The sequence below is a fragment of the Lissotriton helveticus genome, chromosome 10 (assembly GCF_964261635.1).
Source record: "Lissotriton helveticus chromosome 10, aLisHel1.1, whole genome shotgun sequence".
In the NCBI taxonomy this organism is placed as follows: Eukaryota; Metazoa; Chordata; class Amphibia; order Caudata; family Salamandridae; genus Lissotriton; species Lissotriton helveticus.
This window is the reverse complement of record NC_136071.1, coordinates 1,006,822,057-1,006,848,184: the sequence shown is the minus strand read 5'-3', so window position 1 is coordinate 1,006,848,184 and position 26,128 is coordinate 1,006,822,057. Positions and strand designations below refer to the sequence as shown.

The following is a 26,128-nucleotide window of genomic DNA, read 5'->3' as shown; positions in this document are numbered from 1 at the left end:
GGGTTCGTAGTCTTGGGTGTTTGTGATCCAGAAGAGACCTTGTTTGGCCAGGCAGGCCGTTTGGAAGTGTTTGAAGTTCGTTAAGTTTAGTCCACCCAGGTTTTTTGTCAGTCGCAGTTTCTGTAGGCTTATGCTTGGTCTTTTGTCTCGCCATAGGAATTTGTTCAATAATTTGTCGAGCTTCTTGTGGAAGTTTTCCGTCATGGCTAGGGGGAGCATACTGAGTGTATAGTTTACCACCGGTGTTACCATCATCTTGATTGTTTCCACCCTGCCCCACCAGCTGGTGTATTTGGGCGACCAGAGGTCTAGTCTCTCTTTTATTTTCCTTAAGGTTGCCTCCTCGTTGTGCTCTACGGTGTCTTTTAGGTCCCTCCCAAACAGTAGCCCCAGGTATTTGAGTGGTTTTGTTTGCCATGCTAGGCCTGATTGCCCCAGCACAGTTCTTGTGGTGTGTACGTTCATTGGCTTGCATTCAGATTTGTCTTTGTTAAGCTTGTATCCTGAGGCGGCTGTATATTCTCCTATGGTGTCCATTATGGCTGAGATTGAGGTCTTGGGTTTTGTAGTGGTGATGAGGATGTCGTCTGCGTATGCAGCCAGTTTCACAGTCTTGTCTTTGATTGTGACGCCAGATATGTTCTTGTTGTCCTTTATCATGGCTAGCAGTGGTTCGAGTGCTAGCAGGAAGAGTCCAGGTGATAGGGGGCAGCCTTGCCTCGTGCCTCTTTCTAGTGTCAAGGCTTCTGATAAGCCCCCCATTCACCACGACTCTGGCTCTAGGTTTGTTAAACAGGGCCATGACCATTGTCCTGTACTTAGTGCCCAGGCCAAATTTCTGCATGCATGCATCTAGGAAGGGCCAGGATACTCTGTCGATGGCCTTCTCCGCGTCCAGTGCTATCATGACCGCCTGTTCTGTACTGTGCGTTGTTTGGTTAATGAGGTGGCTGAGCAGTCTAGTGTTGTCCTGTGAAAGTCTGTTTTTGATGTAGCCCACCTGTGCATTGTGGATGAGTGTTGGTAGCACCCTGTTCAGTCTATTTGCCAGTATTTTTGCGTATATTTTGCAGTCTACGTTGATGAGTGATATGGGTCTGTAGTTTTGTGGAACTTGTGGGTTTTTTCCTTCCTTGGGGATTACAATGATATTGGCTTCTGCAATAGACTCCGTCATTCTGCCTCCCTGGATGCAGTGTGTGTACGTTCTTGCCATGGTCGGTCTCAGTTGGCAGAGGAATCTCTTGTAGAAGGCTGCGGTGTATCCATCTGGGCCTGGGGCTTTGTTCGGCTTCAGCTGGTTGACTGCTGCATCGATCTCACCGTCTGTAATGTTCTCTTCGAGTGTCTCTCTTTGCTCATTTAAGAGTGTGGGCAGGTTGATTCTGTGGAGTAGGCTCTCCCCCCATCGTCTTCCAGGTTCTTGTCCGCACTGTATAGTTCTTGGTAGAACTGTCTGAAGACCTCTAGGATACCTTTGTTCGTTGTGTGTGTTTTGTTGTTCTTGTCCGTTATGGCTGCGATTGCGTGTTGTCTCTGCTTTGCTTTCAGGTACGAGGCCAGTTGTTTCCCTGCTTTGTTGGCTGAGCATAGGTTTATGGCCTTGAATTTGTTTATCCAGGTGCCAGCTCTTTCGTTCAGTATTTTGTTCAGCTCGTATTTTTTCTTCGTTAGGTCTGTTAAGGTGTTTTTGTCTGATAAGTTCGCGCAGTGACCTTTCTCTAGGCTTCCTATCTGATCTTCCAGTTCTTTTATTTTCTTATTCCTGCCTCTGTTCATTCTGGACTTGATGTTGATGAGCTTCCCCCTGATGGTTGCCTTTAGTGCGTCCCAGATGGTGTCCTTTCCCACCTCGCCGTTGATGTCTAGGTATTCCTTTATGGCCTCTTCAATTTCTTTAATGTTGCTCGCGTTTTGCAGGATGTCGTCATTTAGTCTCCATCTGCTGGCTGCATGTTCGTTGTGTCTTCCGCTCATTGAAAGTGAGATGTGTGCATGGTCTGAGATGGTTATGGGTGCTATTTCGGTGTGATCGATCAGGTGGGAGTATTTTTGGGACATTAGGATGTAATCAATTCTGCTGTAGGAGTTGTGTGGGTGGGAGTAGAAGCTGTATTCGCGTGAGTCAGGATGCTGCAGTCTCCACGGGTCCGTGAAGTGGAGCTTGGTGCATAGGTTCTTCAGAATGTTGGGGTTGTGGGTGTCATGGCTTATCCTGTGTGGGAGTCTGTACATTGCTTGGTCCATGACCTGGTTCATGTCCCCTGTCACGAGGAGAAGGTCGTCCTGTGGGATTTCCGATAGTCTAGTGGTGGTCTTCTCCCAGAATTGTTTGTCGTCCGAGTTTGGCCCGTATATGTTGGCCACGTGTGTTGTCTCCTCTCCTCTTCCCAGACTTGTCACTAGTATTCTGCCTTCCTCGTCTGCGTACGTGGCTTTCGCTGTCATGTTGGCTTTTTTGCTTATTATTGTTACTACTCCCCGTTTCTTGAGTTTGGCGGGAGAGCAGTGGACTTCCCCTATCCACCTCGCTTTCAGGTGTGAAGCCTCTTCCTGTGAAAGTCTAGTTTCTTGTAGTACGTAGAGGTCTCCTTTCAGTTTGCCAGGTAGTCGAGTGTTTTCCTGCGTTTTACAGGGTGATTAAGGCCTTTGACGTTTAGGGACACCACCTTAAGATTTGGTGTTTGCTTGGTTTGTGATAGTTGGGGCTGTGTCGGCGCTGTGATGGTGGTTCCTTTTTTCCGCTTCTTGTGCGTAGTTCGTCCGGTGGCATGCTTAAGCCTACTGTGGGTCCCGTCGAGCTTCTTCGGTCGTTGGGTAGACCACCCCTTGTGCTATGGGTGTATGAGGCGGGTATAGGTAGGAAAATAGAGATAGTAAAGACATATATAGAGAGTAAAACATGCTTCTGTACTGTGGTGATCGTTCGTACTCTCCCATTCCCCCCTTCACTCGTAGGTCTTGAGCTCCCGACCCCCAAGTCGAACAAACGGCGATAGCAACGCGGAGGAGCTGGGTGTGAGGCACCGGACACAGCAAAAGACGTATGAAGGCAGGCTGCCCGCGGACAAAGCACCGGAAGTACAAAAAAGAGATACGAAAAGAAAGGAACGGCGACAAACAAGCTCGGTACGAGAGGGAAGGAGGTGCAAGATGGTGGCGGAGAACCGCAAGCGGGCTAGCAGACAGTAGCAGCTACAGCGCACGCCAGACAAAAGAGGGAAGCACCAAGGCAACAGAAGCACATCCCTGGGGGTGAGGCAGGCAGCCAAGAGCGAGGACAAAAAACAACTCGGGGGCAGCGAACGGGGGTGAGAACAGACCCCACCCCCCCCCTCAGGAACGAAAACTAAACTAACAAGGAGACGCCATCTTGTAGAGTGGGGACAAGCGCCACACTGCTGCTCCCGCCCCAAAGAGAAGCGGCACACCGGCATCCCAGCGAGCAAGCGAGTGAGTAAAACCGCCACCGCAGACCCCAAAGGGAGAAACGCGGCGGCCCACAAGCGAAAGGAAGGTGAGCCAGGGGCAAGCGCGACTGCGAATCGAGAGGCACAGACCACAGAGAGCACAGAGAAAGGGACAGTGCAGTGGCTGCGGTGGCGGTGGGGAACACTCAGTAGCAAGTTTAAAGGAACAGAAAGTAACATCAAGCAGCAGCCACGTTAAGCCGGGAGTTACAAACGGGAAACAATAAACGAAAACAAACGGCGGCCATCTTGGGGGAGGCACAACAACACCAGGGGCGGCCATCTTAGGAGGGGAAAAGGTCGGAAGAAGAAACGGCTAAGGCGAAACAACACAAAAGCCCCCAAGCAAGCACAAGCGGCGAGTTAGTACCAGCAATACTCCCCAGGGTGCGCTGCAACGCTAAGGCAGACCGCGCGCCAAGTCAGCACAAACGAGCACCACAAGCGGACTCTAGGCGGAGCACAGAGAAGGGGGAAAGCAGCCATTCCTTTAACAAGGGTGCCACAAACGAGCGGTGGCCATCGTGAGAAGGGCACAAACCAACATAACAAGGCGGCCATTTTGAAGCGGAGCGGAAGCAGAAGCAAAACGAGCAAACGAGAAGGAACCATAAAACTCCACACCCCAGGCAGCAAAGCAAACGAAGGCAAAGGCCTAGCAGACGCGGGGGGGCGCCGAGAAGATCGCCAGTGCGGACGCCTGTGCACGGTTGCAGAAGGCAAACAACACCAAAACAAGCACATCAGCGCACTGCACAGCAGGCATCCTACACCCCGGGTGGCGCATAGCTCTGCGAGAGGCTGCATCACACCAACAACCCAGGCGGTAAGCACCCCAGAGAGCAGGTCGCGGCAAAGCCAGGGCGGCAAAAGCAAATACATACAGATCGGGCCAAGGCAAGGAAGCACCCGCAGACCAGCAACTGTAAGGGAACTGGCGGAGACTAAGACAAAGACCAGAACTAGAACAGTAACAGAGCCAAGTCGCTTTCGAGACACATCCCGACTATCAAAGAGTGCCATCCCAAGCAGAACCGGAAGCCCCGTTAAGCAACAAAGAGCAGGAAGGGCCACTTTGCACCAAATTAGGAGAGGGTTCGAAACAATGGCGGGCAAGGACGATAAAAAGGTCGCCAACGACCCCAAAAAGAGCAGGAACGATTACCCGGAGTCCCCAGGCAAGCTCAAGAACGGCCAAAACAGCGAAACGATCACGATGGAGACACTCCTGAAGAAAATAACAGAGGGCAACGACTTGGCAAAAGCTACAAAAAGAATAGTAGACAACATCCAGATGGAGCAATAGCCATAAGGGCAGCACAAAGCAAAGCCGAGGGCAGAATAGATGAGGCGGAAAAAAGAGTCAGTAACCTGGAAGACCTCACAAGAGTAACTCACAAGGACCTGGGCATAGTCATCAGGAAAATGAACACCCTGGATCGGATCCAGGCAGAATAGGACGACAAGAGCAGGAAGGGGAACATAAGGCTATTAGGAGTCCCAGAAGAAGAAGAGGACATCCCAGGAACTTGTGCGACAATGCTGGAGAACCTCCTACCCAAAATCACGGGACTAACTTTCGAGAGACCCTTTGAAATCGAAAAGGAATACAGAATCCCGGCGAGGAGGACCCAAAACAGCAACAGCCCGAGACCCATCATATGCAAGCCACTGAGAGGCAATCAGACAGAAGCTATCTTTGCCATAGCCAGGAAAGGCCAACTGATGCTTCTGAACGGCCAAAAAATAACGATAATGCAAGACTACTCCAAGCTCAGAGTAGAAACTAGGAAAGGCTTCCTGGCCTTACGGGACAAAATGCGAAGAGACAACATCACCTTTAGCTTTGCCGGACCAGCCAGAATGAAAATAACATACAGGAACAACACACTCATCTTCGAAGACCCCAACGAGCTAAAAAGATACCTAACAGGTCCGGAGCCAGAGAGCATGGAGTCACAAAGCCCGGGAGCAAAAAGAAGAGCCTCATCGGACGCGGCGGAAGGCGGATGCGTATAAAGCCTAAATAGACGAGAAAACAACGGAACACTTGCACAAGCCCAGGAATGTTATACCTGCGCAGCCTTTTGAACTCAATCAACGTATCTACCTCAAGGGAGAAAGAAGACGCCACAAACGCCTTGAGCCGAGTCGCAGCTAGCACAAGGAGGAATCACAACTGTATCTACCTCAGTTTCCTCAGGGAAACACTAGCGTAACACACAATGCCAAACAGAACTCTAAGCCACAAGCAACGACGAAATAGAAGGAAGCGCATAGATCAACTACCTCAGAACAATGCAGCAAGCAGATATCCTTTATTGCAGTGATATTTTTCTTTTCTTTTTCTTTTGTTTCTCGCTTCCTTTTGAAGGGGGAATACTAAATAACACTATGCAAGCACAAGTGGACAGGGGCCTCTACCGCCTCCTCAGTAAATATACAGACTTGGGGGGAGGGAGAAAAAGGGACTCTTGCTGTCACACGCTCACATTTCTAAATGCAGGAGGAGGGGGTGGGACTGGAGGGGGGGGGAGGGGGGGCAAAGGAGGGGGGGGCAAAGGGGGGAATGGGAACAGGACTTCTAATCAGGTCTAAAGGCAAGGAACCTGGTCAGTGTTACAAAGGCGTAGAATGGCGACCTTAGCCACACCCACACCTGTAGTAAATCACCTATTCTTGAGCAGTGAAAGACACCGTAGCGCACAGTCATTATAAGAATTTTGGGAGCCTCGAGCAACAAATATTTTGGGCTGTAGTTGTTCGAAACAGCTATGAATTGTATTACTCCTTATCTTCTCCTTCGTTAATTCAAGTACCACAATGCCAAATAATAATGAATTATATGTTAAAAGATGAGAAGGAGAAATAGTAAGAAGTATACAAAAGCAAGACTTCACTTTCCCAGGAGCCCCGGGGCAATTGCCCACTTTGCCCATCCTTTGAAATGTCTCTGCTGGAGGGGCAGAGTATCGTGTAAGAGCGCTATCCTAAACATCAAAGGGACTTTGTACCTGAAAATCAGGATTCATGTAGTATTGGGCCAATAAGCATGAATATTCGAATATTTGCAATTTCACAGTATGTGAACAATATTGTTATCATGTTCTCCATACCTCCAACACTTGGATCGTTGCAGTTTCGACTTTAGCAGTGTCACCGGAGACCAGTGCCAACAGTGGAGAATTTGACGTGTAACTGTAACCTTAGCCCTTAGCCCTTTGTTATACGCCACAAGTATTTAGTCTCATTCATCCTCCTGAAATTGAGTTTGTGGTCTATTTTCCCACCACTGACACAGATCATTAGTTGTTTCTAAAAAGAAGTTGGCACTGACCAGTTAGCATACAGGCCTGATATTGTACTCCCAAAATCCTTGCAAATGTATATGTACTGTGCTACACTGAAGTTTGTGAGTGGTGCAAGAGATTGCCCAAGGACTCCATCGGCATGTGTGATATCTAAAATAATAGCCATTTGTGTGTGAATGGGAGGCCATATCCTTGGAAAAGCGAAGTAAAGGATTTCAGGGAGTTGTGTGTAATGATGTTGACAAGATATTTTATGTTGTGGTTCTTCCTGATTTACCAGTTGAGCTTATCCCTCCCTATTTTGGTGGTGGCATTACGCCATATGGGTACTATCCGATTGGATATCCATGCAATTTATTAGGAATTGTGGGCCCTTCCCCAAAAGTAATCTGAGGCAGATATGATGGGTTTGGTAGTCACAATCATATGCAGCTGTGTAGTGTAATATGGTCATCTGTGGTGTTAATATTCAATGCATGTCAGTCAATGTGCACACAAGGAGGAGTTGTTTTGTCCATGGATAACAGGTAAACAGTGTGTGCTAATTGGTGGGCCAGCCAGTAACTCTCCGTGTGTGCCAAATGTAGGTCCTTCTTTGGTGCGGTAGCATACAACTCTGAACCTTTTAATTTGAGCTACTGACAAAACTAGAGATAGTCTGCTCTATCTCAGTTATACATTTAGTCAAGCCCTTCAATCATACAAAACAGATCATTAAATTAATTTGAATGATTTGGACCATGCTGCAAAAGGAAAGGTTTAGACATGACCATTTCTGGAGGTCTATTTTCATTTTATCAATGAAAGGAGAGTGGTTGTCCAGAATCATGTCTCCCAGTCCTTGGCTGGTATATACTATTGAGTACTTCAATCTATAGGTTAACCATCAGAAGGCTATAGCTATCACAGAGGTTCTCATAGTAGCAGGAGTCAGGGGAGAAGCTTCACATTTAGACCAATTCATTTTGTATCCGGAGAATTTCGAAACATATTTCTTTTTGTTTCACCAATGCAGTTGTGGACTCGAAAAGGTTATTGAGAGCCAACAACATGTTGTCCACATAATAGAACGCTTTACTTTTCTTTAATTTCCTTCTATCTGTTCAACTCACTATACCGCAATCAAAAGGGCTAGTAGACATAATAGGGTTAACAGGTGGCAGCCAGGTCTGGTCCACGCTGAATTCGGAAGAAGAGTGAAGTGTAACCTCTGCATTTGATTGCGGCCATAGGGTTATGATAGGTCCCTTTGGTCAAGGAAAGGAAATTCTGCTTGTTACCCATGCGTACCATTGTTCGGAATAGAGATCCCCATTCCACCCTATTAAGCGCTTTTTCACCATCCAGGAAAAATACAATTCTCATCCAAGGCAACCATAACTTACCATGTGATGAGAGGGTGCAGAAGTGATTGGAGAAAGAATGACCAGGTATAAATCCTATGCGGAATAGAATGAAAAATAGGGGCTGAGTGTTTTCAGACTGTGGCTAAAATGTTGACAACTGCATTGTTACGCGAGATGGGCCAGTAATTTGAGCATTCCAGTGGGTCTTTAGGTATAACAGATATCCTGTCCCTGACAAATTCATCCTTTAGATGTCCTTTGTCTAAGACCTCTTTGAAAACTTATGTTAACAATGGGATAATCAAGGGGCCTTATTAGTAGCTATACTGCCAACTGCTTCTGCAATTTAATCCTCAGAGATTTATCTTTCCATTGTATAAGCCAACTCTAATCAGTCATGGTAACTGTAGGTCCCTAAAGAAGGCTGCCTCCATTTCTGGATTTTTGGATTAGAGTGAATAGGACCTCATAGTATTTTAGGAATTCTTCTGTTATTACTGTCTGGTGTGTTATTAGTTCCCTTTCGAATTTCCCTGGCAAAGGGCTGGGATTTTGTAAAACAGATTCAGCTTGTCAAAGCAGAGCCACCGGCATCTAACATGCCTTTTCCAACCTTTCATAATGCTGTTCACTGAGCTGGAACAAGGATTTCTCCACCTCTGTCGTACATAAATCATTAAGATCTGTGTTAGCCTTTAGTAAGGCTTTTAAAGCGCTATGTGATTGGGATTTGGAGTACACTACAGACAAGGTGTGGATTGTGGATTCCAAACCGAATGTAGTTGTGCGTGAAAGTTTCTTTGTAATTGCCACATCTCTCGTTAACAGACAGCGTATGCCCTCCCCCCCATGTGTCTTCACAGATACAATTGTATCTTTATTTTCCTTAATAAATTAGCTGAGCTGGGAGTGTAAACATGCCTTCATACACCATAGCCCCTTAGGTGGTATTATCATGCCTACTTCAACTGGATATCAATGAGATTGTGGTCCGAGTTCCTGCTTGATATTATTATTGCCTATATCAGATATCTAGCAAGTAATTGTATTGCAAGAAAGTAGCTGATTCTGGTACGAATATTGTGCAGGCAGGAGATGAATGTATGTTCCCCTCACACGTGGATGAAGTAATCACCAAGGTTCCACCAGGGCATTATCTTGAATCACATCCGTCAAAACGTGCCTCACTTTATCATGAAGCAAGTCAGGGGTACTCAATCTATCCAGCAAAAGGTCTACATTAATAACCCATTGTCCTCCCAGCAGTACTTTAGTTCTTCCAAAAGATATGGAGAGTCTGTGAACATCAGTTTTGTCACTTGTTGGGGCATAGACTGACTGTACGATGAGGTAAGTACCATGGATTATGAGTTTTGCAAACACACACCTGTCCCCCAGTTCTGTGAACTAAAGATTTCAATGCTAAAGTGACTAATAAATAACACTGGAACAGCAATCCAGTATTTACCTGAAATTGTGAACAAAGCCCAAACTCTCAGGGAATAGTACTCCGGTCTCCCACATATCTCAAACAGCGCCTGGCTATATATTCCTAAAATAAGCCACAAAGTTATTGATCAAGGTTTCATAAGATTACCAAAATATGCCCTGTGAGATTCTGCACCAGAAAAATACTTCAGACAAATACCTTATCTGCCTTAGAACTGGACAACAAAGGCAGAAGACAAGCAAAAAGACCTAAAACTACAAAACACTGATCTTCCTCCACATCTCACCCCTATTCACAGTTCGTAGAAGAAAACACTTCATGTTAATTTCACAAATTCCTTCAGACAAATCAAAATGCTTATCACCAATTACAAAAACCACTTCACTCTGATTTTCAAATCTCCTATTTACAGTCATCTACTCATCCCTTACCAATAAATCAACTGAACCATTGACCCTCATCAACAGTCCACCCTTACGACTTCTACTTCTCCGCTTGGATTATGAAGGTGAAAGTCAATGAGACAAGCCTCGGGAGCGATTAAGCCAACAATACCGTAAATGGACACCAGCTTCTTACAGGTAGATGCAAGAAGGCAGGAAAGCACCTACTGTGTAGGAGCTCAAAGCATAGCCAACATGAAGAGGTGTAAAACATTGAACTTAATATACACCAATGAGGCTTTCTCAAAACACAATTGGGCTTTACACAAATTACCCAAACCCATTTTTAAGTAGGTCCATTGCATCACTGTGCCTACCTAGCTGAAACTATCTCCATCTACATCCAGTAAAAGCTCCTTCTGTACAAAATGTGGTTCACTACCCACAAAATCCACTTGTGTCATTCTCTTCCCTACTCGGGCCCATGCCATTCTAGCACCTATCCAATGGAAGACTCAACCGCTTCAGCAGAAAAGGAAAACCTCATCTTTCCATATGAAGATCCTAAATATACTAAACCAATCACTATCAGGAGCACCAACACTACCAGTGCTGTGAAAACGTTGCTTAACTTCATACATCATATATAATGCATTACTTGGTCTTTACTGTTTAGACTTGCATTATTCCACTCACCCATCATTATGCAGTACAGCTCTGCAATCATCATTCTTATAAGAACCTTTGTATGGTTTACGTTTGAATCTATGTTTAACATTTGTAGTGCAATGGCTCAAGAATTAAAAAAACAATGCAGACCTTTATTTTACAAACCTTTCTATGTGAAAGGTGCTTTAACTTAAAGCAATGTCACCAGTTTGCATCCTTTTGCCATGAAATCAAAACGGCCCAGATATTCTTTAAAAAAAAGTTACCCTTTTTTTGATCATCCGTTTCTGCCATTTTTTGCTGAGATTTTCTGAATACTCTGAGATGTGTAGCAAAATCATCCACAAGTCGGGTAGTAAAATAAGGCTGCCAATCTATTTCTTTTGACCTGACAGAAAAGAAAGGTTTTAAATATTGACAATAAACACGTTTAAAATAGATTACAACAGTTACACTTTGTTTTATCAATTCAGAGAGAGAACTTAAGTGAAATTAACCCCTCTGCCCTCAGCAGATTCCACTAAAAGCGTATCTATAAGATATTTTGTAATTCAACTTACAAAGAGACCTTATTTTGCTGCTTAATAAATGATGGAAAATGTTTAAAATAGGGAAAGAATGTACACTTTTAAGCACACGCTATACCACATGGAGTATCATACATATGATACGTAGAAGCAAATGGGACATGAAACACTAAAAAAAAAAAATTCCTCTGAAAAGGACACCAAATGTTTACATATTGAACATGTTTTAGGTCAAGCCTGGGCAGTGCATGCGCTGCTCTGCGAGGCATGTAGTATTCGGTAAATGGGCTATCAGGGACTTTGGCCACACCCACCACTTTGGTTGGTTAGTTGGGCTGCTTTATAAAATTCCTTTTCTCTGGTTGGTTAATATTGTGCATCTGTCCCCCCGTTCGGTGCTTGGTTCCCCTCCCAACGGACATCGGCAATTGATTCTTTTGGTAGGCCAGCTCTGCCCATCTCTTGCTTGCACACCCTCCCTTCTACCCCCTCCACCCCCAGTCACACGCAAATGCAGCATCCATCTATCCATGTCTTTATCTGGAGGGGGAACATTTAGGCCCTTTTCTACAGGCCACTGGCCTGCTGATGAACGTTGTGGGATCCCGCCGGTAATATCAAGATAAAGAAGTATTTGCAACGCAACAGGTCTCGCATTACTGAAAGTTTGACCTATTGGAGTTGCAAATAATAATGCAATGCCAATAGCTCAAACTTTCAGGAATGTGAGACCTATTGCATTGCAAATGCTTGTTATATTTTACCACAGGGAGAAAAGCAATATATACCTAGAAACAGCTGTATCAGAACTGCAGCTGTTGCACATCTGCTAAAATGCACATCAAGGGCCCGATTCTTAAATACCGAATCATACCGATTCGGTATTTAAGAACAGGCAAATGGGATGTAGGTAATTTTTCCGAAAAAATTACCGAAATCGGTAAGTTTCGGTAATTACCGAATCGGTAAATACCGATTCGGTAATTGCCATTCATTCCTATGGGCCTGTAGGCCCATAGGAATGAATGCCAATTGCCGAATTGATATTTACCGATTCGGTAAAAGGGGGAAACATTAAAGGGTGGCAGGGTGTCACTTTGACACCCTGTTGCACCCCTCAATTGTGTATGGGTGCACATGTTGCAGACATACATGCCCTAAGGGCATGTATGTCTGCAACATGGCACTGTTGGAAAAGCAAAAAAAATGCTTTTTCCAAGGTTTTCATTATTTACCACCAACTTGTAGTTGGTGGTAAATAACGAATCCTAAAAGGGGAAAAGCACTCATTTGAGTGCTCCCTACAAAGCAAAATCAGTAATTTACCGATTCGGTATTTTAAGGAATCGGTAATTTACAGATTCCTTAAAATACAGATTCGGTTACCGAATCAGTAAAATGCCCACCTACATCTCATTTTCCAAATACCGGTCGGTAACGGCCGAAATTACCGAATGTCGGCCGTTACCGACCGGTATTTGCCTACCTACATCTGGCCCCAAGTGTTAAATGTTGCCTTTTTATGCTCAGCAAGCCTTCAGCTTCTTCTTAAAATGATGCATAAGTCAAGACTACAGGACTTGGGGCCTGATTACGAGTTTGGCAGTCATCGTGCCGGTCGCCACGGCAACACCCCATTCCAGAACCACCAAAACCGTATACAGACTGTCTGCCAGATTAGGGGTTTTCTCTTGGTCTGGCAGGAAAACCAGCTTTGGCGTTAACATTGTGGTGCCTTTTTAATAGGCACCGCTGTGGGAACGCCAAAGCCTGGTTCCTGCACAGCATGGGCTGTTACGTCTATGCCGTGCTGGAAAGTGGGTGCATGCAAAAATGGGGGTACACCATGGGCCCCCCTGCATGCATCCCATGGCCCTGAGGAAACACCCCTGTAGGGCCCCCTAAGTATTCTCACTGCCGCACTTTTAATCGCGGGCTCACCGCCATTGAAAGTGAGGCAGTCAGGAAACTCCTAATATACTCAGCACTGCCGTAGCAGCCCCTTTAAGCATAATCAGGCCTCTGACCGACGTGCCTCCGTCGAGGGATCCATGAACCCAGTAAATCGCAGCAGTCCTGCCGTGTTCATAATACGGCAGGCAGATCACCAGTCTGGCTGTCCAGGAACCGCCAACACAGGTTTGGCAGTCTGATGGACCGCCGAACCCGTACCCAGGCCCATAGTTTTAATTTGGGAACCAATTTAACAAATTAGCTATTTCAACAACAGCATGTCAAAACATGCTGTCTGAATATGGAGACCCCTGAAATAACTTGTAATAATTCCTGTTAAAAATAGAAACTGACCTTAATTAATTTTGTATCTTTTCATTAAACTGTATTATGCAAACATAATTACAAACTTAATTAAAAATAGGATGGGCATATCCTGAACTTGTGCCACATCTGGAATAGGAAAAATTACATTTCTTAATCCTCAGGGTGGAACTCACAGTGCATGCAGTAATGGAGTCCAAGTTGGTGAAGAGGAGGGGTGGGAGAAAGAAGAGGCACATAGTGCTCAATTTGTCTTACTAATCCACTGAGTGGGGACCTCTGTTTGTATAGGCTCCCAAATGCATCCTCTTCAGCCATCAAGTAAACATACAACATATTACCTGGAACTCAGGATTCCCTACTATATTTAAACCTCATCTGCACACCCCATTTTTATTTAGCCGCCCTTTAGAAGTCTTGTCCTGCATCAGCCTGTGTAAACACATGGGCCTCATACTCTAAAGTAAACCTCCATCTCTTGGAGTACTAAATGAGGCCTCTGGTTTCAACTAAAGCAGCTTCTTCATAATGTGTTGCGACCCTTACCACCTTAGAAGTGTTGCTTGGCATGAATCAAAGAAAGAGTGTAGTCATCAGTCACACCATTATAGAGAATATCTCCTATGTATTAATCTGAGGATTTCGTAATTCTTGTCAGGGAAAACCTATGTGACTATGACTTTGGCTACAACTTTCTATTTACCCCTGGAACGTCTGGATGGCAAGCTCAAGATTTAAACGCTGTGAAATGATGTTCCGATTCAATCAGATTAACTCAAGAGTTCAAACGATTGTGCATCGCAATGTTCAGACTTTGTCACACGGGGTGAACCGATATTCAGCTAAGCCAAATGATTAACACTCTGGCCACTGTTCACAAGGTGTGTTTCTCTTGTGCTTCCATGCAAGCTATTGAAGGGATCAGTCTTCGAACAAAGCATAGTCAACCCACTCTGCTTCCTGCGCTTTTCTCCTCTACTTCACTCATACTGGACATCAACTTTACCAGCTTCTCGTGGGTTCTAAAACATACCAGACGCTAAAAAGAAAATATCTTCAATCAATTACTTTGCATAATGTTTAACAGTATGCTACAGTTCGTGCATTGCAGTCAGATTATGGACTCCAACCAGTAAGGTCCCTTACTGTTTGCGCCAGCCAAGTCTTGCCAATTGTTTGTCATACCTAGGGTAAGGTAATCTCTTGGTTGTAAAAACGCTGTCTCTTAGGAAGCACCAGAGTGCCTGACTCCATGGCTGCACCATGGTGGGGCTACTTGCGCAGGGAGTACAATCCACTTTAATCAAGGGCACAGCGGATCCTTTATAACTTTGTTTTGGCATGAGCTGAAGGGAACAACTTTCCAGGAACACTTTAGACTCCAGTAGAAACCTCTGACAACTGGGCGCACACATGCGGGAAGCCGATTGGACTTCACAGCCTTTCACTGTGGAGGCATCGAAAAAGACGCGCCCAGCGTTGCAACCAGAGCAGCAATCAGGCCTGCGCACCCTTGGGGTGTGGACACTGGGGGTGACTGCAATGATCAGGTGCTTGGGAAGAAGAGTGCACTGTGAGAAACATCTGAGCCACAGTTATCCAAGCGGCTGTCCCCAACCCACCCAAGTGAGTTGCAAGGGCTGGGTGGCCTGCTTGTGCTCCCCGACATCCGGTTATCGGAGGGTGGCTTGGGTGGAGCAAGGAAAGCCCCAGAGAGTGACACCATTTCAGTACGGTGTCATGTTAGCGTGGGCGAAAGTGCAGGGCTTCAATTCTATATTAAATCTCTTAACAGAATGCTTACTGGGGGCCCTCCAGGAATACACTAGGAGGGCTGTTGAGTGAAAGCTGATGTAGCATGTGTGTAACTTTGGGAGCATCCGTTTAACAATACAATCTCCCTTATAATAAACTTCTGGGATCTGACAATCCTTGGAGAAAACAGAGCCCAATACAGCTTGCCATTGCAGATGAGCTATATGAATGTCATGAGATGGCTCTGCCTGGACAGTAATTAGTGTGGGTGGAAGCCATCGCACAGTAGGTTTAATTGAACTATATTTTGGTTTTCAGTAATTTACAGGCATGCGCTTAAGGCTGTGCTATTACTGACATTTAGGGTAATATCTAGAATTTTACACACAATTGGCTGCTTGCCTATTCGGCATAAATTCAGCTACAATCCTCTGTATCCTGTGGCTCCAAAAGGGGCACCTATATGTGCAGAAGTCGCCATGGAAAAGGGAGACAACAAGAAAGCCAAACTAGCGTTCAAGAATAGTACCATTAGGGCCTTGTTGGCCAAGGAAGCAGAAGCATCACGGGAGGCCGCATCCGGAGCAGAGGACCAGTGGCGGTCACTACTTAATGGGGATAGGGGGTGGTGGGAGTGGAGGAGGGGGGGGGGACTAAAAGACAAAAAAATAGTATTTACCTGCACGACAGCCACCCACTTCTTCTCCATCCTCTTCGGTGAAGTCCAGGAGCAGGAAGGAACCAGGAAGCGCCCAGGCTCCCACCCAATTACAACGCTGCCTTACAGCAGCGTTGTGATTGGTCTGAGAGCCGTGATTCGGCGCTCATAGAGGGACTGGGAGCCTGGTTATGTTCTCCACCCAGGATGTCATGCAGCCTGAGTGGGAAACATGCAAAGTGCGTATGAATGTTTGGCCGGCCCAAGACGGCCGGCCAAACATTCATGCGCACTCAAATTGGTGCCACCACTGTTCCGGTGACAGGCAGCCCCAACCCGGACTTGGTAAGACACAGATGGAAAAATAAAATGATAATAACTTTAGTTATTATCCTTTTATTTTTCCTTTTGTCAACTGCCCACATAGCAGTAGGGCGACGCTCCTCCACTGTAGCGGAAGAGCCGCCCCTGCAGAGGACCCAGACGTTAAAACAGTGCTTCTTCAAATGCAAGAAAGCTTCACATCGATTGACCAGAAACTCAACACTTTTACCTACAGGGTGGATCAAATGTCAATGACAATTAAAGAGGAGGAGAAGCTCCTATCCACTGCAGCATCCTGTATCCCTTACTATTGAGTAAGACTAAAGTGGATCTACAGAAGAATTTGGCATTATGGCAAAGCTCCTCTGTGTTATCAAAGCAGAGAACAAGGACTTGGACGCCAGATAAAGGCACAATAATCTGCGCTTGGTGGGCAGTCCAGAGCCCACAAACGTTGGTAACGTAGCATTCTACACCAAGATTTTGCTAAAGACTATGTTTGGCGATTACAGTTTATCTCTACTGAAACATGCCCACCATACCCTAGGTCGTCTTCCACTAATGAGCGAAGTTACCATCACCATTCTGGTGATCCCCTTCAACTACAGAGACCACTATGCTGCACTTAGGATGGCACAAGAAAAGCAGACGCTTTCACATGAAGGTAACTTCATCTCCATTTATACTGGCTTCACTGTAGCAATTCAGGAGGCACATCAAGAATACTTATCCCTAAAGTGACAGCTACAAGCCAGTATGTTATGTTACTTTATGTTACTTTATTTCTTTTATAGCGCACGGCAACTCCAGAGGAGCATCCCGGCGCTTTGGCAAAGAAAGGAACAGCATGAAAAGCAACCACACAACAGAAAAAGAGATAAAAGGACTAATTCCTAAAAAGCCATGTCTTCAAGTCCTTTCTAAAAGCAAGAAGACAGGGGGCCGATCTCAGGGACAGTGGCAGTTCATTCCAAGCCTTGGGAGTCAAATAACGAAAAGATCGACCTCCCAAGCGTACACGACGGATTGCAGGGACAGTCAGTAAAGACAGACCCGATGACCTGAGAGTCCTGCCTGGCACATACCGAGAAAAACGTTTCCCAAGGTATTTGGGGCCAATACCATGTAGGGCCTTAAAGGCCACCGTCAGGCATTTAAAAAGGACTCGCTTGGAGATAGGCAGCCAATGAAGGGTGTTCAATAAGGCAGTGGCACCAGCTCTCCTCGGGAGTCCAAAGATGGCACGGGCTGCCGAATTTTGGACCACTTGCAAACGGGTCACAAGGTATTTCGGTAGACCCAAAAACAGCGCGTTTGCGTAGTCCAAACGCGACCCGATTAGTGCCTGAACAACTGTCTTCCTGTGGTTGAGTGATAGTAGAGGAAGAAATTTCCTCAGCATCCGTAAGATGCCGAAGCATTTCCCAACAGTGGACGAGATGTGGGGTCCAAAGGATAGGTCACAATCTACTATCACTCCCAAATTCTTGGCCTGGACAGCGACCTTGTCAGGAGGAAACATATCCTGCGGCCACCAGGATTTCCAGTCTTGTTCCGGTGCGCAACCGAAAAAGAGCAACTCTGACTTATCAGAGTTGCATTTTAAGCCATGACCTCTAAACCACTCAAACACCGCACCCAGGCAGTCCCTGATCTGTGTGCCATCAAACGACCCACCCCTGTCACATGTGAACAGGAGTTGGGTGTCATCGGCATAGGACACGATCTGGGCGCCAAAGGATTCCGCGACTTCCGCCAGAGGGGCCATAAAGATGTTAAACAGCATAGGGCTGAGAATGGAACCCTGCGGGACTCCCACCTCTAGCGGAGCCATGTCAGCGGAAAAAGGAGGCGCCCAGATCGTCTGTCGGCGGTCGGCCAGAAATGATTTTAGCCAGTTCCACACCGTTCCACGCAGGCCACACTCCCAGAGTCTTACAAGGAGGGCATCATGAGGAACGGTGTCGAAAGCCGCCGACAGGTCAAGCATGACCAACACGGCCTTTCCCCCCAGATCGAGTACTTCCCTGATGGCATCAGTGACCTCCAGCAGAGCCGACTCCGTGCTAAAATTTGCACGGAAGCCGGACTGCGAAGTGTGCAACAGGTCGTTTCCTTCGATGAAACTGGAAATTATCCCGTGCACATAACGCTCGGCCACTTTAGCCAGAGCAGGGAGAAGGGAGATTGGCCTGTAGTTGGCATGTATCAAGGGGTCCAAGGTGGGTTTTTTGAGCAGCGGAAGGATCATGGCTCGCTTCCAAGCCTGAGGCACCTCCCCTGTCGACAAAGATGTATTCAGCAGGGGGTTCACCAGAATGTTAATGGCGGAAGCCACTTTCCCCAAGCATTTGGCCGGACATGGATCTAATGGAGAACCAGATTTCAGGCTGGACAAAAGCTCCAAAGATGTACTAAGATCCATAGAAGGGAATACAGTGAGGAAAGGGCCATGGTCTTCCTCAGAACAGGGTAGCGTTAGATGGCTCAGATCAGATTGCGCGCTAGAGAGAGAGGCCTGGATGGCTGTAATCTTACTGACAAAGAAGGTGGCAAGTTGTTGTATCCACGCATCAGTATGAGTGTGGTTGGAAGTACAGACCGCAGGGGAAGTAAAATCCTGGACCACTTTGAAAATTTCTTTGCAGACATTATCAGCCTTATCGATCCGATGTTCAAAATAGGCCTTTTTTTCGTCCCAGATGGAATGATGATAGGCTTTAATGGCTGCCCGAAATTTCAGTTTCTCAATAGGGTCGTAAGCCCGCCTCCAAGCCCTCTCCGCCCTTTTGCAGTCCTGACGTTGTAGCTTCAACCGAGGGGAGAACCATGGGGCAGTATACAGTAAGCCATGCTGTAACCGGAACGCTTGAAGATCACCCACCATAACAAGCCTCACAGATGTGCTACACCACAAAGTGCCAACAAGTTTGCCAAGCAAATTGTCTCCGCAGGGAGTCTGGGCTCATCTAGAGGCTCACACACACCAGATGAACTAGTAAGTGATACAGATTGAAAGTACACTGTAAAACCAAGTTGCCCAACTTCTGCCAGTCATTTGTGCTTTGGGCTGCGATGTCCTCAGACAGCTGAGCCGTGCGCCTGTTCTTTTGCATGGGAATACAAGTATGGAGGAGAACTATGCTCATCACCAAGCTGCAGAGGTTTGGAGACGCCTCAGGTCTCCATATAAACTCAGGGAAATCTAAACTGCTCCCACTGAGATTGGCAATGGGACCAATGGACACAATGCCTATGGTGAGGCTCCTTTGAGTGACTGAGGGGACTACGTTCCTGGGGATCTGACTGATGACTACGGCCCCCTCTTATCTAGAACTTAATGTGGAGAGAGTAGTGGAGGGCATACATGGCTCCATAAGATTCTTGAGAGATTTACTTCTGTCCTTTATGTGGCACACAGCAGTCGCAAAAATTATTATTCTGCCCTGATGCCTTTACGCACTACAACACTCACTCTATAGAGTCGCCAGACATTATTTCCAAACACTAGATGGGCTGCTGGTGGAGGTCCTGTGGGCTCCAAGCATAAACATGTACGTCTAACAATGCTACAGAGGACAAAGGGAAATGGGCGGCTTGAGATAACCTGCCTGGAGCTCTATTACATGGCCTATTAACTCTAACACACGGACCACTGGCTGGATGATGACGATAAATGGGAAAACCAGTTCCTGGCAGGCAAGCACGGTGACTGGTCCTTACCAAAACTACTGATGCTTGGCTCTGAAGTTCCCACTTCCTTTCCTTAGATTATACAGCAAGTGGCCGCTGTATGGGAGTCCGCGGTCTGGTGAGTTGTGGTGCGCACACCCTATGCCTTCGACATGCCTTTGTGAGTGGTGAAGCCCTTCCTGTGCATAGTGGAATCCATGTCAGTTCTGAGATGAAAGGAGGGTAGGTGCCAGAGGATGGGAGACCTCTAAGAAAATGGGTGCTTTATAACGCAGGGGAGGCAGAGGCCTCCTATGCTTTGGGAGCAGGGCAGTTCTTGCAATGCGAGACTATCTCAAAGGTAGTAAGGAAGATCTAGCCGTCCTTCTCGGAGGACCCACCTGCACCACTGTACGGACTGTACTGAAAGTAATGCTCTATATGGCCCAGGGACAACGATTAGTGTCTCATCTATACCGGGCCCTCTGAGATGACATTCAGGAGGGTGGGGATCTTCCTGCGCAAATCAAGTGGGATGATTTAATTGAGAAACCTCTAACGGAGCGAGAGTGGCGGAGAGTCCATGAGGTTGTCAGGGGCGTATGATCCAACGCACGGTTTAAGCTCGTTCAATACAATTTTGTACATCAGACTTTACTTACCCCGCGGACACTTTGTATTTATTTATCTATAAAGTTTTGTATAGGGCGAACATGACCCAGGGGGGCCTCAGAGCATTTCACAGTTGCAGTAGGTAGTGTACAAAATGAGTTACAAGAGCAATCGATACAAATAGGTTCAAGACTTGAGAAATATAACGGCGTGATTCATAGCACTTCGGAACGAGCCTGGCCGGACCCATTAATTGAGAAGAAAAGGCAAAGTAAACAGTAACAGTACGATCATATCCATCAGATATATCCATAATCTGTCCAGAACGTTCGGGAGCATGCCCCCGGTGTGGCGCGACAGAGGCTGAACGTTTGCATATAGTATGGACCTGTCCAACCCCGAAACCCTACTGGGAAACTATACATGCACGTTTGAAGAGAGCTACAGGGTGGGCGGTACCCAGAGAAGTTCACACAGTCCTGATGGGGAAGCTTCCTGCTCCCAAAATAAGAAGTTAAGCAAAAGATTTGTCCTTTTGGGGCTGGTACTAGCAAAAAGACGCATCGCGATAACGTAATTGCACCCCACACCCCCACTAGCTGAGGCACGGCTGAAATATCTGTTAGTGGCCAACTGCGGAAGTGGTCCGAAAGGATGAAAATCTTGAAGACTATCTCAAAGCATGGGCATCTATGCTGGTGGGTTTACGGGACCCACAGGCCCCAGATGAGTGAGAATACGAATGCATAGGAGACAGGAATACCCCGGTTGTACTAATTGATGGATGGTTGTTAGTAAGTGGGCAATAGGGACACCCTGCGATCTCTAGGATATATATAAACAATACAATTTGGCAGAAACACAAGAGATTTTGACACAGAGATAGGGAGGGGGAGCGAAGCGGGTGAGATTAAATGTATTCATATTGGCGTGAGAATCTCAGGATAGAGCTAAGGAAGAGGATCTCCTTACAGAATATATAATGTGACTGCCATGGACCCCAATTGCTATTTTACGAGGCGGGGGAGATACATCTCTCTCTGGTAATTTCTTGTATTAAAATTGCCTTTCTGAGATTTTTAAAAGCCAAGACAGTTTTTATTAAAAAAAAAAAATTATGGGGGGGCAACAAGGAAAATAAATGACATTACACTGCATGTAAACTGTCCTCATATAGAAATGAAGTTATCAAGTGATATATGTTTTTCTTATACTGCTTGCACCCTAGTGCATATTATAGGCAGTCAACATATACCACTCAATGCCACCTTATATTTAAATTGAGCCATTACTCAGCAGTACAGGACGAGTGTGTGATTCCCCCAGGGTTCCTCCCTGTCTCCCCACCTATTCAACCTTTATTCCCAACGAGTTAGGGAAAATGAATTACGAGCTATATAACAATGCTGATGGGCCTGTGGGGACGATGGGGCATACTGGGGGGTTGGTAGGTGAAGTAGTTCAACAAATAGATGCTGCCACTAGACTCCCAACTGGCTTGTTGCCCGGGAGGTGTATGCTGGGAGCGATGCCACAACCTGTGGGCAATGAAATGTCGTACAGATTTGCGCAATTAGCAATCCTCCTAGAGAAGCGTGAAGTGGCTATTAGCTGGATGGGCATCCGTGCCCCTCAGTCACACATGTGGGTCAGGGATGTCTAGGAATGGGTGGTAGTCAAGGAGCAGCACATTTGGCACACTAGAACTTATGGCAAAGTGTTGGATGACATTGGGACATGGGTCTTGGTGTGGGAGCGCTTTCATACTCATGGGGCAAGTTCTGATGGATCTAAGCAGGACTCCAGCTTAGAAGAAGTAGGCGTGTATATAGTTTTTTAACTGGACATGTCTTTTTTAAGTGGGGATTTGGATTCCAGGTGTGTCTTTATGAGGTTTTGTATATGTACGTCTGCTGACCTGGTATTTATTATTGTAACATGGCTCATTTTTATTTGATTACTGAACTTTGGGGTCTTTGTAGATGCTGGGTATAGTTATGGTATGCAGTGCATTCTCTTTAGCTGTTATATTTTCTTTCTTTGCATTACATTTTCATTTTGCTGTAAAAACGCAAATTCAGAAATAAAGGTTTTAGAGAAAAAAACTATGCTGATGATTCCCCCAACGAATACTTAGACTTGATTGTTCTTCTGCCTCCCAGGAAAACTTCCAAAGCAGACTGAACAGACGGAAGCCAAAGGTCAGGGATCCAGAGTGGTGGTTTCTTCCAGGTAGTGAGATTGCGGCTTAGCTACAATAAGCTTAGTGAGTTTTTTTTGAAGAGCAGGATTGAGGTTAATAGGGCATGTAATTTTCAGTCACTCCTCCGTCAAGGTGTCTTTTTTGAAGAGGAGCGTTACCAGTATTTGATTTGTTTGCCCTCTGGTAGTAGTAGTAATTTATTGTTCAGTTAATTAAAACTCACAATTAGAAAAATAAACATTACATTTAAATCACATAAAATCCACCCATCTTTTTTTTCCCACTATATCAAAGAACTTTGTAAGTCGGCAGGTTAGTTGAATTGCGGTTGGATTCAAGCAAAGTTTCAATGCCTGCCAGCAAGTCCGAATGCCGCTCTGGTTAAATGTTGGACAAAGTAGAGTGCATCTAATGTCCATTAAACTTGAGTCCAGATGACATGCACAAGATCGTCACGTCCCATTCAACACAGGCGGCAAGTATGCTCTCCTGATGTCCTTTTCCAAGGGGGGTAGGTGCGGGAGGATCGGTAAAATGCCAAAACGTAGCCTTAAGAATTTTTCTTTTGTCTTCATTTTAAAAATGGTGCCTAAATAAGTTTGTGGTTTAAGAACTTTATAATCATTGAGCACGGGCCAGCCATGTGCCCTTTTAGCCAGGGTTTCCTTGTCTTCAATTAAGGATATTGTTTGTGTTACTTTTGTTACAACCTATTTGAAGCTCTGATGGGTTGTGGAGGTGACCCATAGACTAGTTAGCCCTAACTTTGATAATGATCAAGCAGGTACACTAGCGGGTGAAGTTTTGCTGCATGTCAGTTCGCTCCAGAATTTAATGTTCCTGGCTCAGCTCCTCTAATCTTATGGTGGATAACAAAGTATTCAATTGCATAAAATTCAGTGATCAACTTGCTACTCTTTACCACGCCCTGCAACACACCCATAGAGGTGGGAGTGCTTTCGTCTGTACCCAACAAACTAGACTAATTAATGCTCCAAATGGTCTTTTCTGAATCTATGGCCTGTTTCCTTTTGAAAACCGCTCTTCAGTTCAACCCTATGTTTCAGATGAAGAATAACTACGCTATCTTTATCCGTCTTTAGTCATTCTAAATCTATATTAAAAAAAGTTTTTTTCAGTTTTGGATCTCTTATGCCGCATTTACATTCATTCTAGCGAGTCCTGGCTTTTTGAATCTTTTGAATAATGTCCAGGAAAATTAACATTTACACCACTTGACGCATGTTTCTGTGAAAGAATTATAAAGGATATGAATCAATCACGAAAGTGCCATTAACACAGACAATGTTTATTTCCACTGCGCTCTCAAGGAGGTCAGTGACTGCAATATTTGCCATAAATACACTATTTCTCATTTGTGTTATAAAATAAAGGCCATTAACGCAAACTAAGTCAGGTAACATCAGTATTTCTCATAGTACAATTCGTAGCCTGGGCCCTTAAATAAATACCTAAATCTAGTGACATAATCTAGATTTCTCAAAGTTACTAACTTACCTTGTAGAAAACCGAATTAGTGCATTTTGAAGAGTTTGCCTGATTTCAAGGAGAAAGGATTCATCCTCACTTAATGTGTAATACCAATACTGAACATAATCTCTCAGGGAAAACTGGATTACCTATAAATACAAAAACAGTAATAAGCCTTGTAGAATATTGAACAATGAACCATAGCCAATCAGAAAGTAATACATATTTATATTCAGTTTATATACATTCTGAGACTATACTACTGCACATTTTGTCCCGTACCAAAGTAGTGTAGATACATACAGTTGCAAATAGGTATTGTGCCATGTCCAATATTCAACATCATTTCTGTCCACAGTAACACATTATGCTCACCTGGAATGTAGTATAATGTCCTGTTTGCACAGGTCAAAGGAGTGCTTTATGTCGGGACGAGTTCAGAAATATTACATTCTTGTAATGGAATGCAGTGATAAATGCAACAGCTCTGTTTTTCAATCAACAGTTAAAGAGGAACGCCAGGAGGTGAATGTAGGTACAGTTTCTTCACAGCCAATTGGCATTTCTTCATTTCTATTACTCTACTATCTGAACAGGCTATCTATGTACGTTGTTTCGTTTGTAAATGCAAATAAACAAACTTTAAAAAAAAAATTAAAAAAGGATTGTACTATCTGAACAGGCCCTCTGCATTTAAAGTAAAGAAACCTAAAGGGACGAAGGCTGCTTTGAAACTGTACCAAAAGAATCTACACCTCTGAGGGAATTGAGGTCACAGAGAAATTAGACTGGCAAAGCAGAGTACTCAACAAAAAACAGGAGCCAAAATGCATATTTGTGTTTCTAACTTGCTTACGTGTTTAGCGAAAAGAGACTTACAAGCTATCAGGTAAACTCTCCATATCATAGATCATCTACCACAAAACAGTATCACCCACTGTCCTTTCCACCACATTTCAAGGCTGCGTTCCTGAACATTTTGTGCTGCCTCCTTACCTCCTTCCTTTTTTTCTTTCAATGACAAGGGAGTCCTGGGTGAATTCCTTCCCTTCAGGTAGGTTTTAATGCACATGCACCAGCCACTGCAGGTCCTACCCAGACTGACGGTGTGGGAAGGCTTGAGATTGGCAGGAACCATAAGTGCACTGAAGGAACAAATCATACATGTATTGGAGGGCATCCTCCCTGGCGGGGAGTCCCACAGAAGGGTCAGCGGACATAGTGGCTTGTCAGCATTCTACACAGACCTCTACAACGCGTTTCACCACTGTACTGCACTATCGGACCATCCGACCAATCTTCTTTCCCCCTGGCTCAAGACCTCCAGAAATGGACTGAAAGGCTTGGTCAGACTTATAAGATGAAGGACTGGGGCGAACTGCTACCGACACCTGATAAATTGCTTCATGAAGCTAGACTAGAGTTTAGCGATTTTAAGGTCCTGCACGGGTGGCACTGGACAATGGCAAGACTGACTGAGGACCCCCCTCTCCGAGTGCTTTGTACATTTCACAGCCGTATTTGCCAAGAACATACTTTGGGACAAATCGACTGACGGAGGCATTCCACAGTCACTGCTGAATGGAATAAAGTCACTTTACACGGACACTTGTGTTGGCACTAGAACAGGTCCTGGTAACCATTTCACAGAACCTATTGTAACAAACACTGGACTTAAGCACTGGACTACCTATGGCCTTGCGCCTCTAGAGTTCTACACCTTCCTAAACATAAAAGCCGCACTCTCTAAGGCGAAACTCTCCCTAACACCACCCTCCCTCCCATCTTACCTGACCTGAGTAGATTAAACAGACTAGGACATCAAGTGTCCCATCTTTACAAACGTATCCGCCCCCAACATACCAATCTCACCGCACCACTCACTCAGTTTTGGTCTGAAATGTCATCTAGACCGATTTCGGAAGCGGACTGGGCCAATACCTGGGAATCTTGCATGCGACACAAAATTAGCCTGACTTT

At 45.5% G+C, this 26,128-nt stretch overlaps 1 protein-coding gene across 7 annotated transcripts in view; it reads right to left on the bottom strand.

The window, feature by feature from the left end:
- SNX13 (sorting nexin 13) overlaps window positions 1-26,128 on the bottom strand; it is a 547,690-nt gene that overhangs the window by 383,680 nt on the left and 137,882 nt on the right. For all 7 annotated transcript variants that reach the window (XM_078663681.1, XM_078663683.1, XM_078663682.1 and 4 more), the window contains 2 exons: window positions 24,176-24,297; window positions 10,896-11,017 (listed from right to left, as the gene is read on the bottom strand). In XM_078663681.1, coding sequence (XP_078519807.1) covers window positions 10,896-11,017; window positions 24,176-24,297 — 244 coding nt within the window. The remainder of the gene's footprint in view (window positions 1-10,895; window positions 11,018-24,175; window positions 24,298-26,128) is intronic.